Raw genomic sequence first — 15,431 nt, forward strand, 5'->3', positions numbered from 1 at the left:
GCACTTTTGACGAATATTTTTAAAAAAAATATAAGATTAACATGCTAAATAATAAATATAATGAATATAAAATTTTAATTAAAGCGAAACATTTAACACTTTGTTTTATAACTAGTTTTAAATTTTAATGAATCAATAAAAAAGTATGAAAGATTTATGGAATTGATCAAGATAGAGAACTGAGAAGTTATAAAATGGCATCCTCAAACACGATATCAAAAACTAAATAGTACCATGTTGATGTTCAACTTCTAATAATCATGTGTTTGCAACTAATAATGTTAAATGAAAAGTCATATTACAGGTACAGACGAGTTTTAATGCAATATTTTGTTCTGTTGCATTGTTGCAAGAAAACATTATTAGTGGGACTTAAAAGTCCTGTCAGTACAAAAAGGGTTCATTAATTATGGCTTGACCAGTTAACTTATGGACTTGGCCAATTAGCTGACTTTCCTTTTTTGAATAGTATCCATCTCCAAGTGTTGATTATTAAATGATATAAATGTTGTAAAATATTCAGTTAGGTTTTAGATTATGTGTAATGAATGTAGCAATTGTCCACAGAAAAATTACATATTATACATTTTAAACTCCTAATAGACTTTTCTTGATGTCATAAACTATTGCCCTTAACATTGTATATTCCCATATCAGTTTTAATTTTAAAAGTATTGTTATTTCTAGGTTTATAGCACTCATTCTACGGAAGACTATGATAGACGGAATGAAGACGTTGATCCGATATCTGCATCTGCTGAATATGAGTTAGAGAAAAGAATTGAAAAAATGGATGTTTTTCCTGTTGATCTTATTAAAGGTAATTTTTCAATTAATGTCTTTTTGTGAAACAAATAGTTTTAAATGATAATTTTTTATTTTATAAATTTTTTATTTATTTTGTTAATGCAAAGTTTTTTAGTTTAAACTTAAATTGTAATCTTGTATTTGTCTTACTGTTTGATTGTCAGAGGGAAATGGAAATAAATGGTGTCTTTTAGAAACATCTCTAAGTTTTATTTAGCAATCAAATTTATTTTTATGTTTTTTACTCTACTTTTCTTATTAGTTATTAGGCAGATTTTGATTGGTTTTTTGCTTTTTTCCCATTTTAATACCACTTTGCAGTCTCCAAAGTCTACGTAAATTTTTTTTGACAGTGATTCTAAAAAGACAGGGAAACATCTAGTTACCTTTCACTGTTGTGTGCAAAATTGGTCATTAAGATAACAGATCATTTCTAGAATTTTCACCTCTTGATAAAAGTTTAGCCAAATAATATATTCAAATTAGTAGTTAAACTTTGCGATAATAATAAGCACTAAAATTAGTGTTTATATTATTTTTATCAGACTCTTGTACCGTAATTGTTATTTATTGCCCCAGTGATAATATTGTCTTCTACTTGCACCAGTTATGATTGCTTTATGTGCCACTAGGTATGAAGAAGGTAAGTAAACACTTTACACTAGCTGTAGTTAACGATCAGTTGCTGAAAATGTGGATAAAAGCTCCTCTAAGTGAGTTGGAATTTGTCTTTGTCTACTTTACTGATTCGAAAGACAATACAATTTCTAGAAGACTAAATTCTTCTAGAAGACATTTAAACATTAAATTGATAGTTTAAAAAATCAGTGTCATAATGAAGAAGATGTATAAAGATGATTTCTTATAGAAGTTTTGTTATATCTGTTTAGGGTTGTTAATATGAAATACCCTATATAAAAATCACTCTGTTAATTCAAGATATGGTTATCTATGCTTATAGCAGAAAAGTAGTATTACTTGAAATTCTAATTAGTTTAAATATTTTTATTCATATATAGTAGAATGGTATTTATTTTAAAGTTTAGGTATGTTGTCCTTTTTCCTAAAATCAGATTCTTGCATTTCTTCTAATTATTATTTTAATCAGATTCTTGTCCTATTATAAAAGATTCTATTGCTCTTCGTTTATTGTTAATACTAATCAGTTTATTATTCAAACCAACCAGTTGCTAATCAGTTTATTATTTGAAAGTTACGCCCGTCACATAACTTTAAAATAATATAAATACTGGTTCAACTTGTGCAGAGTGTTTATATCATTTATTTACTAAATGATATAAACTACTTTGTTAAAAAATAGTATTAGTTATGTAACTACCTATTTGCTACTTATAGAACTTATGAGGAACCCCTCATCGTACTTATTTTTCAGACTGTATAAGTTTAATTCTTATAAGTTAGACTTCATAAGTTTAGTATTAAAACTTGGTAAGCTCCGTAAGTTCAGTGCTTTGGAATGTAATTTTAGTTATTCATTTAGTACTCTCTTTATTGTGTAGTTAGGAAAAACAAAATATCGCTCCTTAAATGCATTGGTTTTTTTTTATGTGCGAAATAAAATTTTTACGTTCATTTCAAAACTGACTTTGTTAAAAAATAGTTTCTGTCTTTATAATTTAATATCAGTTATATTATTTTATCAAACTGATTCAGTACTTTTTAGGCCCATTTTGCTAGTGTGATTACATAAAATGAACTGAAAAAAGCAAATGAAAAGGTAAGATTGAACTACATAAACTGCATTACAAAAAGGCAAATCTATTGGATATACTTTTCAACACATTTGAGTTACAAATCTACATTTTTGTTTCTGATTATCAAAGTTCTATTCAAGATTGGTAAAAATTTAACCAGACAAAAAAAAAACTATTTAAAAAAATGCTACAGTTACATTTTTAAGTTAAAATTATATTTTACATTTAGTAATTATTTCTTTGCTAATTAACTACTGTATAATACAATTTTCAGGTTTGTCAGTTTTATGCTTTTGCAATATATTTTTCTTGCTATAGTAACAATGTTGGTCACATGGCTAGGTTTTTAAGTGCTGGGTAACTCAAGCAAATTTGTTAGTTGCTTAAATCTTTGTTAACGAACACTCACATTGAAAGGTGATTATATGATACGTGACTTATAGGTTTGTAGTGATTTGGGGTTTTAAAGAAAATCTGAGAATTTTGAGTAATAAAAATTTCAAGAGTATTTTTTAGTCTTTTGGAGAACTATGTTTTAGAAATGAACTAACACATAAATAAATAAAAATGATATTGTATTATCTGAAAGTTTTCATTGTTTTGAATTAAATTGCTGTTCATCACTTTTAAGTAATTTTTTCATTTGTTTTCTTGCAAGGAATTTCGCTTTGATCTGAGAAACTTCTAGGGTATTCCTTGCCATTAAAGTTTCTGAAATTTAATATTCTTAAATACTTTTTTGTTAAAGTTACAAGCAATGGAGCACATGGAGTGTGACTACAGAAAATGGTTAGACATGGCTCAATGTCAAGTTGAAGAACTAAGTCTTAGTTTACAGAATGTTGAACAAGAGCTGTTGCAAAGCAAAAGTGACTTAGATGCATTACAATGCAAATATTCAACACTTGAAAAGAAATACAGCAGAGCCAAGAAATTTATAAAAGAGTTTCAAAAAAGGTAAAGTTTACAGAATTTTTTAAAATTATTTTTTTTTAAATTTTTTATTTATATTTGTTAATTTTTTTTATGATTAAACATATAGCATTCACTATTAACACTTATAAAAATATACTTTTTATGCTAAATTCAATAAAGGTTTTTCTTTTCTTTTTTAAAGAAATTTGTGACCATCTTGTTAAATATCCATTTTAGCTGTGTTTTTTTATGGATTTTTTTAAAATAAGTAATGGCTTAGCTTTTTTTAATTAAATTCTAATTTTGACTATAGTTTTTATTAATGTATTAATTATTTTACTATTTTATGTAGAGTGAATTATTTAGTTCTGATAATTTTTTCAGAAAGAATTGGTAAAAAAACATTATTTTTTTCCTTGCATTTAGTGCTTAGGTCTTAGAATGAAAATAGTTTTCCTCTTTATTTTGAAATGTTGTTAAGGTCTATTCTCCTCATAAAATAAAAGTCTATTTTAAAGGCATTATTAATAATTTTTATACACGACGTGCTCAGTGCTTATTAATTATTTTTACAGAGAAAAAGAGCCTATTCAGTGGCAAGAGTATCATGTTCAACAACTGCAAGAGAAAGAATATAATGCTTTGGTAAAAGCTCTAAAGGACAGGGTATGATTTACATTGCTTACAACTATAATCAATAATATATACATTTTTATAATGACACTTAATTCAATTTAAAATTATTTACTTATTTATCACGTAGATAGCTTATTTTACTTTTAAAATATTTAAAGTGATAAATTAGTTGTATTTTATTGTTATAAAGCTTACTTTAGTTATTTACTTCTGTCGTGCTAGAATTTTGATTTATTATAATTTTTTATGGTATAAGATCTTACTGCTTTGTTTCTGTATTTAGATATTAAAAAATCTTTTTTTTAATAATAAATTTGTAGTTAAATTTTAAAAGAAATTTAAAATATTTTTCAGGTAATATTGCTTGAACAGACTCTTGTGGTGACTCTTTCCAACTGGTCTTCCTTATAATACACCTTTAAAGCCGATCACTCCACAATGTAGAAATCTTGTCAGCCCACCAAAATTTTTAAGTAAATTTTTTAGTTTTCTCTTTTCACTTTATAATTAATCTTTCATTCCTCGTGCTGCTGTATTTTTCTCCCCACCATAGTATTTTCACTGTAGTGCAAGTAATATGATCTTGTAGTATTGCGTAATTATAAAGCTATGATAGGAATTTTGACATCAAAAGATATTTTTAATGTATAGTAAAAGTCTGTTCTATCAACAATTCAGAAAAGTTGCTGAAATCCTTGTTATAACCAAATACATATATTTAATGTTAAAATAGCAATTAAAATGAATTAGACATATTAACCTCTTTTTTTTTGTTTTGAACAATGTAGATTTAAAATATGTATCTAGAGTAGACTGTTTTTGCATATAGATTTTATTCTGAATGACATTGCTTTGCATTTTGGAAAGGGCAGGAATGTATAACACAGGATTGGTTGAACAACAGAATCTAAATTTTAGTAACATAATTGTACCTTTTGAAAACTGCCTCAAGCTTTTGAAAAGTGAAAATAAAATGAAATACACTAACAGTTTTAATGTTAGTGATATAAGTAAATGTTGATTTTAATAGTAAGCTGGCAAGAAGAGAAAAAAGGGGCATTATAGATATGTGATAAAAGAAGTAACTTTCTTTTCTAGTGCATGGTTGCCTTATGAAAATAAGGAGTTAAGATTGTAAAAAAAAAGTTTTTCACTTTTCTCTATCAATACCGGAAATAATTAAGTTTTCTTCTATTTAAACTTTTTGGTATTATATTTCTCGTTTAAACATAAAAATAGATTTCCCTAAAAAAATTTGTCATGGGAGGGCTAGTTATTTTTAATTTCTTAAAAACTTTCCAGTTTTGTATTTTTAATATTATAATTTTGACAATGACTTGAAAATTTGTCTTAATAGTAGACTTCATTTAATGTGTTTTTCTTGTTATATTAAACTTTTATTTAATTTTAATAGATTATATTTTACATCAAAATAGGGAAAAACTATGCAAGGCAACCCAATTATCCTGTGGAAAATTTAATAAAATGTTCAAATGAATTAGAATTGTAGTCTCTAGTATATTTAATGATTATTCTAAAGCACTTATTATATATATTATTTTGAGGTTATTTGCTCATCACAGTTAGACATTTTTAGTTAGAAAAGACTAATTTTTTCCCTTTGATTTTGAAATAATTCAATGATAACTATAGCATGACATGTTCTTCAAAAAATAAAATATTGTCCATTTTTTATTAATTTTTTATTTTTGCAACCAATTTAATTCTATTTTTATTACTGGAAATAGTGAGAAATTTTTTTTGCATTTTTTAAAATAATTTTTTGTAATAAAATTTTTGAAATTAATGTACTTAGCTAATGTTTTATAATGTTTTTTAGAATGTTATAGTTCTGTTAGAATGTTATAGCCAAAAGTTCAGCTCTGTTATGATTCACTCTGTAATATAGTTGCAGTTATATAACAATGTGTTTCTTTTGATGTAGGAGGTTAAATTTTGAATTCTAAAAATTTTTATTTAAGAAAGAAAAGCATTAAATAACTTATTTCAGTATACTAGTTTAGAATAACGAACTATTATGAATCATATTGAAAATAAGGCATAATTGAGAATCTTACAAGAATTATTCTATGGTAATTGAAATTATACTTAATCAGAATAGAGGTACAATATATTATATATTAACTTTTGTGTAATTAGTGTGAAATAAATGTTGCAACTGCCTTTTAATACTAACAAGAAGAGATGCAGTCTGAGGTAGGCTAAATAATACCGCCGTATTTAGCAAACTATTTAAACGTTATTGAAAAAAATATCCAGTTTAAAGAAACAATACTTTATATGTATATTTTTCTTGTGAATGATTTTAATAATTACTAAAATGAAATTTACATCTGATTTCAAAAGGATTTATTATTTTTTTAGAAGTTCAGTGCTTTGATCTGTCTGATAGTGAAACATCAGATAGTGAATTGCAGTCCCCATTTAGTCCGGATAATGAGTATTGTGATAAACGTGCCACATTAGAAAGACGACCAGATTGTGAAATTTTATTTGATACAGCGGTTCCTCACACTAAGCTACTTGATACAAGTGCAGCTAAAGCAAAGGCTGAATTGGCAAACAAAGGCAGTTTAGCTAACAGACAGTCCCCGTCTATTAAGAATCAATCATTGTCCGATTCTGTAAGTTATGTCTGTAATCAGTATTTTAAATAATTATTTTGTTTTTGAAATATATTTCATTATTCATAATTGTTCATACTTAATTTATCAAATTTCTATTTTTCTGGAGGATACTTTGCTCATTTTTTGTATAGTGTGCCAAAATAAGAAAAAAAACCGGCTACACTGAATAACTTTTGATCTAATGATCAGATCTTCGCGTTCTGTGACTCTATCTTAGTGGTTCACGGGATGATTTCAAATATACTATTATTTAGTGAAGATGATATTTTCAGTTACGAAATCAGGCACAAAAATGTATTTCCTCTGAATAAACCTATCTTTTTTTCTCGCAGATTTAGTATTCTGCCACCCTCCCAAATAAAAGGGGTAGCCGCATTCTGGGAAATGAGGTCCTAATAGTTTGGTCAGGAGAGTGATTCAAAGTCTGGATCCCCTACTGTTCATTTTATTTATTGCGTATTTCGCCATATCTCGAGAAATTAAATTGAAAGATTTTTGCACACAATTATAAAATTAACTAAAGATAATCCATGCAAAAAATAAATTTAGTAAATATTTATTATTTTTTAATATTTTATTTAAAAGTAGTCAAAAAAATTTTGAAGTGTAAGGTTTAAAATTTTTTACTTCATTTTAAAATATCTGATTTTACATGGCAAACTACAAAATTTGAGCACAATCGTTTCAATAATTCCTGAGATTTCACTCAATTTTGTATTTTGCCAACTAAAATTAGATACTTTATAATGGTGTAAAAAATTTTATACATTACAATTCAAATTTTTTTTTTACTATTATTAAGTAAAATAGTGAAAAATATTGCATGAGATTATCTTTAGATGAACAGATTTTATAATTGTATCCAAAAATGTTTCAATACCTTTAAAAAATTCTCGTGATATGGCGGAATGTGCAAAAAGTTAAATTTACATTAAGGGGTCAAAAGTTTGGACCGCTGTTCTGACTAAACTATTAGGACCATATTTTCCAGAGTGCGGCTACCCCTGTATTTTTGGGGTTAGAAATCCAAATTTGTTTTTAAAAAAAAGCATATTTATTCAAAGAAAGTAAGTTTTTGTGTCTGATTTTGCAACATAAAAATATCGTCTGCACTAAATAATTATCATATTTGAAGTCACCCCCTAGAACCAATAAGATTAAGTCCCAGAATGTGAAGTCATTTAGTTGAAGCTATTCACGGTGGTCTGTTTTCTTTTGTTTTTGTGCACTGCACATTAAGTATATCTTGTTAAACTTCTGTAACATGATCCATCTTAGAGTTCACATTACTTTATACTTGCATTAAATTATTCTTTAATATTTTTTAAAATAATTATTTTTACATTTTATGATTTATTTTTTCCAGTCGCCTGATAGAAATTCTGTCTATGATATCTTCATCAATCCTTAAGAAAGTTTCCAGTAAGTAAAAGTTTTGCTTCATATATTAAACTTTTGATTCACACAAAAAGCACACTTAAAGGCAGCACATGCTGAAAAAAATAAAAATTAATTAAAGGAATGAAAACTAGTACAACCTTCTTGTTGTGTACAATAATAAACTTATTCTAATAGTAGTAGTACTTAGATTTTTTTGTATATCATAAAACAAGTAAACTATAACATATTTAAACAAATAACAATTCCTGTAGTCTTCTGAATTCAAATTTGGTTAATAATATTTATGATTATTTTAATAACATTATATTTCTATAATAATTATTATAATTAACATTTAATAATTATTTCAAGCAACAGGAAAAATTATTTCAAGCCACACGTGTATCAGAAAAGTACCATAAAAAATTTTTTTTGTATAAATATTTTAAAAAAAAGTAACTTTTATAAATTTAATGTTTTAGTAATTATTTTGCATTTTCACATCTTTTTGCATTTATTTATTTAATATTTTCAGATAAGGCATTTCTCATTAATTTTGATTTTGAGATTCCTTAAAAAAAATTTTAAAAAGTTTAAATTACTATTTTTGCATTAAATCCACTATTTTTAATTCATTCCTAGAATATTAAAATCATTAGTTTTATTCCATATTATTTGATAAAAATAATTAACAAGCTAGTAATTTCTTATAATTGTCACATTGTTCAACAAAATAACAATATCAAACGCATAATTGGATTTTACTTGATTAAAAACTTCACTTCAAAAGTATACAAATTGGGGATAATATTCGACATTTTTAAGTGCTCAAAAAAAAGGTGTCAATTTTCAGGACTTGTCAGTTATTCATATCTTTTATTTCTGAAGCGAATGATGTTTTTAATCAAGCAATATCTTACCGCTTCAGTTTCTTGGGATTATTATTTAATATAATTGGATTGCGTGAAACGGAATCAATGTATGATAATATAACAACTTATAAACACACGATTTGGTTATATTAATTTATGATTTACCACATTCATTACTTATTTTATTTAGGAGATTATTAAAAAATCTACTGTAACTTATATTTTACCTTTAATTTTTAAGCTACTTTGATCTATTTTTTAATAATTTAAGTTTGTATGGCCGACAGTTTATGTTTACGAATATAATTTTGCCAGTTTATTATTGAGAATATATCGTATTTATGTAATTAAATTAACTCTACACTTTTATGTGACAAATTAGAAAGTTTTTTTTTTATATCGAAGTCAACTTAATCATTAGTTGTAATGCTACCTATTGCTTTTGAGGAACAAGCCTTGTAAAAAATATTTTGTGACATTTTATGTGATTTATAAAAAGCATTTTAATATTGTATGGAAATTTCTAAAACCTGGTTACAAATCATCTTTTTTTTTTACTGAAAACTGGTAAAAGTAAATTCTAACCTATTCTTAGGATTTGAGTATTTTCAAAATTTGAATCCCCCCCCCCACATAATATACTTAACCACTAAACTACCTCTACACTTAATAAAAAAAGATATTGAATTTTTAAGGATTTATTCATTACATAAATTACTGCGGATTTATGAAATTTTGCCCATATTATTTAATGATTAAGTTAAAACCATTCCCAGTGAAATATTTTCAATTGAAAAATTTTCAATGGATTGAATTATATTAGGAAATGCTAGTTGTTTGCACACATATCTTTGTATTTTTATTTATTATTTGAAATTTATAAATTTAAATCTATGACTTTAGAAAAAGTTTTTTAACACATTAAATGTTATTCAAAGTTTTTGTTGTAAAACTATTACTTTCTTATTTTGAAATATTTAAGAATATTTTTTTGTACTTACTCTTTATTTAAATTTTCTTAAATTCTTTTTTATTGTTTTTTTTTATTATAATTAGTTGAAAATTGAGTTTTTAAATTGTGCTAGAATAAAACAATTTTTTTAAATGTTATATTTATACTTTCTCACAAGTAATTTGAAACTAAAATATATTGTTAAATGGATGAAGTTTTAACTACTTGAAAATATCACAAATAATATGCCACTAACAGGCATACTGTACTTACTCGGTGTTAGACACAGAATGAAAGAAACACTGAGATGCAGCAGAAAATCTCAAACATGTTATAACAAGAAACAAAGGAGTGGATTAGCAGGGTAGAGAAAGCAAGTTTGCACAAGATAATCAAACAAAAGTAGGTTGAAAAGAAGCAGGTGTGGCAGGGGTATAGTGTCATCAACCACACCTTTCAGCCTGTATTTTAAAACTGTAGTTTATTATGGTTTTAATATAAACTGCTGTTTGTAGAAAATGCAACACCATGAAAGAATCATCAGAATCAAATGAAATTTAATGCAGAAACGACTTGTACTGATACAAATAAATGATGAAATTTTCAAAACAAAAGAAACAAATTAAGCGTCCGAAATCAGTATTTGGTGCAGCCACCACGCGCTGCAATAAGTGCTGCTATACGACGTGTCATGGAGTCAAACAGATGTTGAATATCTGCTTGAGGAAGAGAATTCCATATCGCTTGTATGCGCAACCAAAGTTCGTCTTTGGAAACTGCAGGACGCGGATCACGAGTGAGACGCCGACCAACCATATCCCACACGTGCTCAATAGGCGACATATCCGGCGAATAAGCAGGCCAAGGAAGAAGTTGCATGCGTTGTGCTGAACAGAAGTCTCTAACAGTCCGCGCAACATGTGGGCGTGCATTATCCTGCTGAAAGATAGCTCCAGGGATGCCTTGAAGGAAAGGAACGACTTCGGGCTGTAGCACTTCACGGACGTATCTGTTGCTATTGAGATTACCCTCAATTCGTATCAAATTGGATCGTCCATGATACGAAATCGCACCCCAGACCATAACTCCGGGTGTTCGACCACTATGTCATTCAATAATACACTCAGGAAGGCAGCGTTGACCGGCATAACGTCTAACACGAACACGGCCATCATGGGTCCACAAATTGAAGCGTGATTCATCTGAAAAGACAACTTGGTGCCAATCAGCTCGCCAGTCTCTGTGCTCAAGAGCCCACTGCCGACGCAGCCGTCGATGATCCGCCGTGAGGGGAATCCTGTATAATGGCACCCTTGCACGCAATCCACGGCGCAGCAGACGACGACGAATTGACGAAGCCGACAATTGTACACCTGTAGCAGTAGACCAATGTGCTGCCAGCTGCCTGGAGGAAGCTGTGCGATCATTCACCGCCATGCGGAGCAGGTGTCGATCATCGCGCTCTGACGTCACCTTCTGTCGTCCAGTGCCTGTTTTTCGAGTTGTTCGGTGCTCGTCGGTCCACTGCTTCCAAACTCGCATCACTGTGGAACTGTTCCGCTGCATACGAGCTGCTATTGCGCGATAGGAAAATCCTCCTTCTCGAAGGCCGATTATCCTCCCTCGTTCAAACTCCGTAAGTTGCTTGAATTTCTTATTCTTCCGTCGTGGAGGCATACTCAGGTCTCACTAAACGTTTGCCACTAACAAATAATCATAGACTATTTTCAACGTCCCGCTACAGCACTTTATTTATACGCTTTCAGCATCAATTCAGAGGGCGCTGCGCGCGCCACGCACGCGCAATGGCTCTGAAACTTTATTAATTTGCATAATATCCTATAATTAACATTTGCTGCGACTTTCATTTGATTCTGATGATTCCTTCATGGTGTTGCATTTTCTACAAACAGCAGTTTAGTTATTAATTATTGTATGTCTGTTAATGTGACATTCTCTTTTCTCAATATATAACCTTTCCTTGGATATTGTCAAAATATTTTTATGAAAGAAAAAAAGTTCAAGCATTAGTGGTGAAAAATGTTCATGAGGCCACTGTTATGTTCCTTATCTTTATTTAACTAAAAAGTATTTCTAGTAATATTTTGTTCATGTAAAAGTCAGACCTTATTATCTTAAATAGTAAAATGAAAATTGTAAAAGTTTTAGAGTTTTTTTCTGAGAAAATTCACTATATTATTTCTTTAAACAATATGATCAGTAGCCAAACCGCTGTCTAAATGTGATTTTTAAATATGTTTTTAAGTTCAAGTTCATTTTTATGAAATGGATATTTTCGCACTTGCATTGTATTTTCAAGATTCTGAAATTCAATTTTTTAAATTAAAATTTATGCAAACTGCAATTTAAAATATAACATACATAATTTACAAAAAAAGTATTTTTTAAAAACTAGGTTTTTTTTTTTAAATTTTACACCATTTTTACTTAGTTTTAAAATTTTAATAATAATTCCATTCAACTTATAGTTAAAGAAGTTTCTTAAATAATAATGATCAATCAAATTAGTGTTCTGCATTCACAGTCTTTCTGGCAATTTAGGATTTTATAAATTTTTGAAAGATTTTTGTCATCATTTTAGGGCAATTTAGCTCAGCATCTTAGACACATAAGAATATCAAAAAACTGCCTACTGATATCAGTTAGTAGAAAATGATGTAGGACTGAATAATATTTCCAAACTAGTGAATTTGTTTTAAAAAACATTTCTATAGTTTCTTATCAGCATTCTTATTATTATTATTATTTCAAAAAATATTTAACTTGTGGGGTAAAATTATGGTAATTTTTTCCCGGGTCACCACCAAAAAGAAATAAGTCAAGGAATTTTATCATTGTGTAAAATTAGGATAAATGTCAGTATATTCAACTGAAATGCCCAAAATTTCTTAGAAAATGAACAAATATATGCTTGAGGTGCCTTAAAGCTTGATATTTTTTTCCAAAAAAATTGGATTTGTAAAAAAACATTTTTTATTTTCAATCTTAAATGGCACATATAAGTGTTTAGTAAAATACTTTATGTTTAAGAATAAGGCCTAACTGAAAAATTATGTTATAAATCTTATAATACAAAAATCAGAAAATTCTATAAAATCTGCCGAGATTTTTTTTTGTTGACAAATTTTATTCAGTTCAACTCGTCCAATCCTGATAAAAACAAATTTAAAATGCATTATTTGCTAAAATTTCAAATTTTTTACTAGCTAATATTAAAATTTTCCTTTTAAACAAATGCTTTTTATATGCATTTCTTTTGTATGTTTTAGTAAATCAAAGTGCTTCTTCAGATGACATATGCATGTTTGATCAACTTGATTTCAACCACGCCCAAGTAATGACATCACAGTCTTGCGAAGTAATATCTCAATCTTCATTTGAAAGTTATACAAAAGTAGAAACAACCTTTAGTCGTGAAGTTTCTCATTCACAGTCATCATTGTATTCTACATCTAGTCAACAAAATCCATCTGTCAAATCTCAAGGCAACTCATCAGATGTCTCAGTTTCAGATCACTCTGTTACTGCAAACGATGTTGGTAATAACAATGTATTCTTTTATGTACAGTGGAACCTCTCGGGGTGCGACCTCTCTCCATCCCACAGTAAATTTAGTAATATATTTGCAGAAAATTAAATGCTTTTAATTATTAAAATTTGTTCAAAAATAAAAAAAATTAATGCCTTTTTTTTTTAAAAAAATAATTTTTATATCAAAAATAGATTTATCAAAAGAAAATAAATAAATAAAATATAAAATAAATAAGCATTGAGGAAAAATGTTTGTTTAAAATTTTTTTTATATTATTCTATCACGCAATACAAAAGCTCAATTTAAAATTAATTCTAATAACAAAAAATGCTCACAAATGGAAAGTATAAAAAAATTAAATACATATTGCGTAATTTTAATTGAAGAAAATTCATAAGGTTTAAGCTAAAGCCTAAAATAAAAACAAAACGTTATTGTTCAAAATAAGATTTAATAATCATTTGGTAATAAACTTTAGTTATTATTTCTTTTTATTAAATGATTAGATTTTTCATGCAGTAAATATTTTATTTTTTTCCCTTATAAAATCATTTGAGCAACAATAAATTGAGATCAAAATTACAAGCAGTGAGCAGTTAAAATTCACGTTTTCTTCCACTTTGCGATAATATTGTATTATAATATTGTATCCTTCAACTTAGTAATAATATTGTAATATAACTAGGGATGTAACAAATATTATGCTCTTTTGTCAAAAATGTAATTGCAAGAATGATTGGCCGAATATTCAGCAGAGTATTTCTTGGAAAAGTATTTTTCTATTAAGTTCTTTTTTTTGGAATTTGTGTAGACATAATAAAAAATCTGAAATAGTATTTTTAACTCTATTAGACATAGTAGTTTTTTCACATATTTGTGAAGTTTTAAAATTAATGTGCTTGCAAATTTATCTTCTGGAAGATTAATAGAAAAATGAAATTTGAAGGATTGAATAGATTACTTTATGTTAAACCATACTTTTTCGTACTTCTTCCCCATTATCTAACTATAGTCAATTTCGTCATTTTTTAGACACTTTTAGTTCAAATAATTGAGATGTTTTTTTTTGTTTCATTTTGCATGTTTTATTATAGTGTGGCATTTTAACGGAACGTTTCAGTTAGACTATTTGTTTATTGTCAGTTTTTTCCTGTACTGTAATGTATATAAAACGGTAACATAGAAAACTGCGATTTTTAATGTTTGTTCTGGGAACTAAGAATAATTTTTTTCCTAATTTTTTCTTTTGTTCTTTCTAATAGTTTTTCATTTATCAGCATTTTTATTATGACACAGCATTTTTTAAAGAACGTTTCCAATAAACTTTATTTTGCAGCAAATTTTTTTTCTAAAAATGTGGCAATGTTAAGTTTTTCGGCATTAGATTTTCATTAACATTTTTTCTCGAAAATCGGAAAACTGAGATTTTCTACTTTAAAATTCCCTTTTGCGAATTAAGATACATTTTTATTTTCTCTATTTCGCTTTCATATATTATATTTAGTTTTATTGGTGTTTTTATGATAGCACAGCATTCTTAATAGAGTTTCTGATAGTCTTTATTTTTAACTTTGTTTCATGAATAGGTTTTTCCGGAAATATTATTTTTAGCATTGAAATTGCGGTTTAAATGTTGCTATGCTGCTTTTATATAAATGCACGCTTAGAAATTCATATGTCGTAATAACATAGTAGTAAAAATAATAGGATCAAAATCATGTGGAAAAAGATAGAAATAATTATGTCAAAAAAGAAGGAAAAAAACTTAAATTTAGAATGAAATAAGCACAAATTAAGCGTGTCAAAAGGAAGATAAAAAATTTGAATGCTGTATTAAACATTTTTGAATTTTTAAAACTACGTGTGAATGCATAGCACAATTGCCTCAAAACATTTTTGAAAAATAGAAAGAAATAAGTGCAATAAAAGATAAAGAATTACTTAGATTTACAA

The 15,431-nt window shown here is 27.3% G+C and overlaps 2 protein-coding genes across 5 annotated transcripts in view; one reads left to right on the forward strand and one right to left on the reverse strand.

Moving 5' to 3' along the window:
• Positions 1 to 15,431, reverse strand: part of LOC147816190 (calcium-dependent secretion activator 1-like) — a 278,097-nt gene that overhangs the window by 168,890 nt on the left and 93,776 nt on the right. The window lies entirely within an intron of this gene.
• Positions 3,278 to 15,431, forward strand: part of LOC147816193 (NBAS subunit of NRZ tethering complex-like) — a 41,586-nt gene continuing 29,432 nt past the window's right edge. Inside the window, exons 1-6 of one of the 4 annotated variants that reach the window (XR_015431867.1) lie at positions 3,278 to 3,479; positions 4,013 to 4,103; positions 4,428 to 4,546; positions 6,459 to 6,718; positions 8,088 to 8,143; positions 13,216 to 13,475. Coding sequence is in view for 1 of the 4 variants with exons in the window: in XM_087158351.1 (XP_087014477.1) it covers positions 8,110 to 8,143 (34 nt within the window). In the remaining 3 variants the exon portion in view is untranslated. Of the gene's footprint in view, positions 3,480 to 4,012; positions 4,104 to 4,427; positions 4,547 to 6,458; positions 6,719 to 8,087; positions 8,144 to 13,215; positions 13,476 to 15,431 lie in introns of those variants that run through there. The other 3 variants (XR_015431865.1, XR_015431866.1, XM_087158351.1) reach the window with 3 other exon arrangements.

Source organism: Parasteatoda tepidariorum, chromosome 2 (genome assembly GCF_982258835.1).
Source record: "Parasteatoda tepidariorum strain Cologne lab strain chromosome 2, Ptep-v5.0, whole genome shotgun sequence".
Taxonomy (NCBI): Eukaryota; Metazoa; Arthropoda; class Arachnida; order Araneae; family Theridiidae; genus Parasteatoda; species Parasteatoda tepidariorum.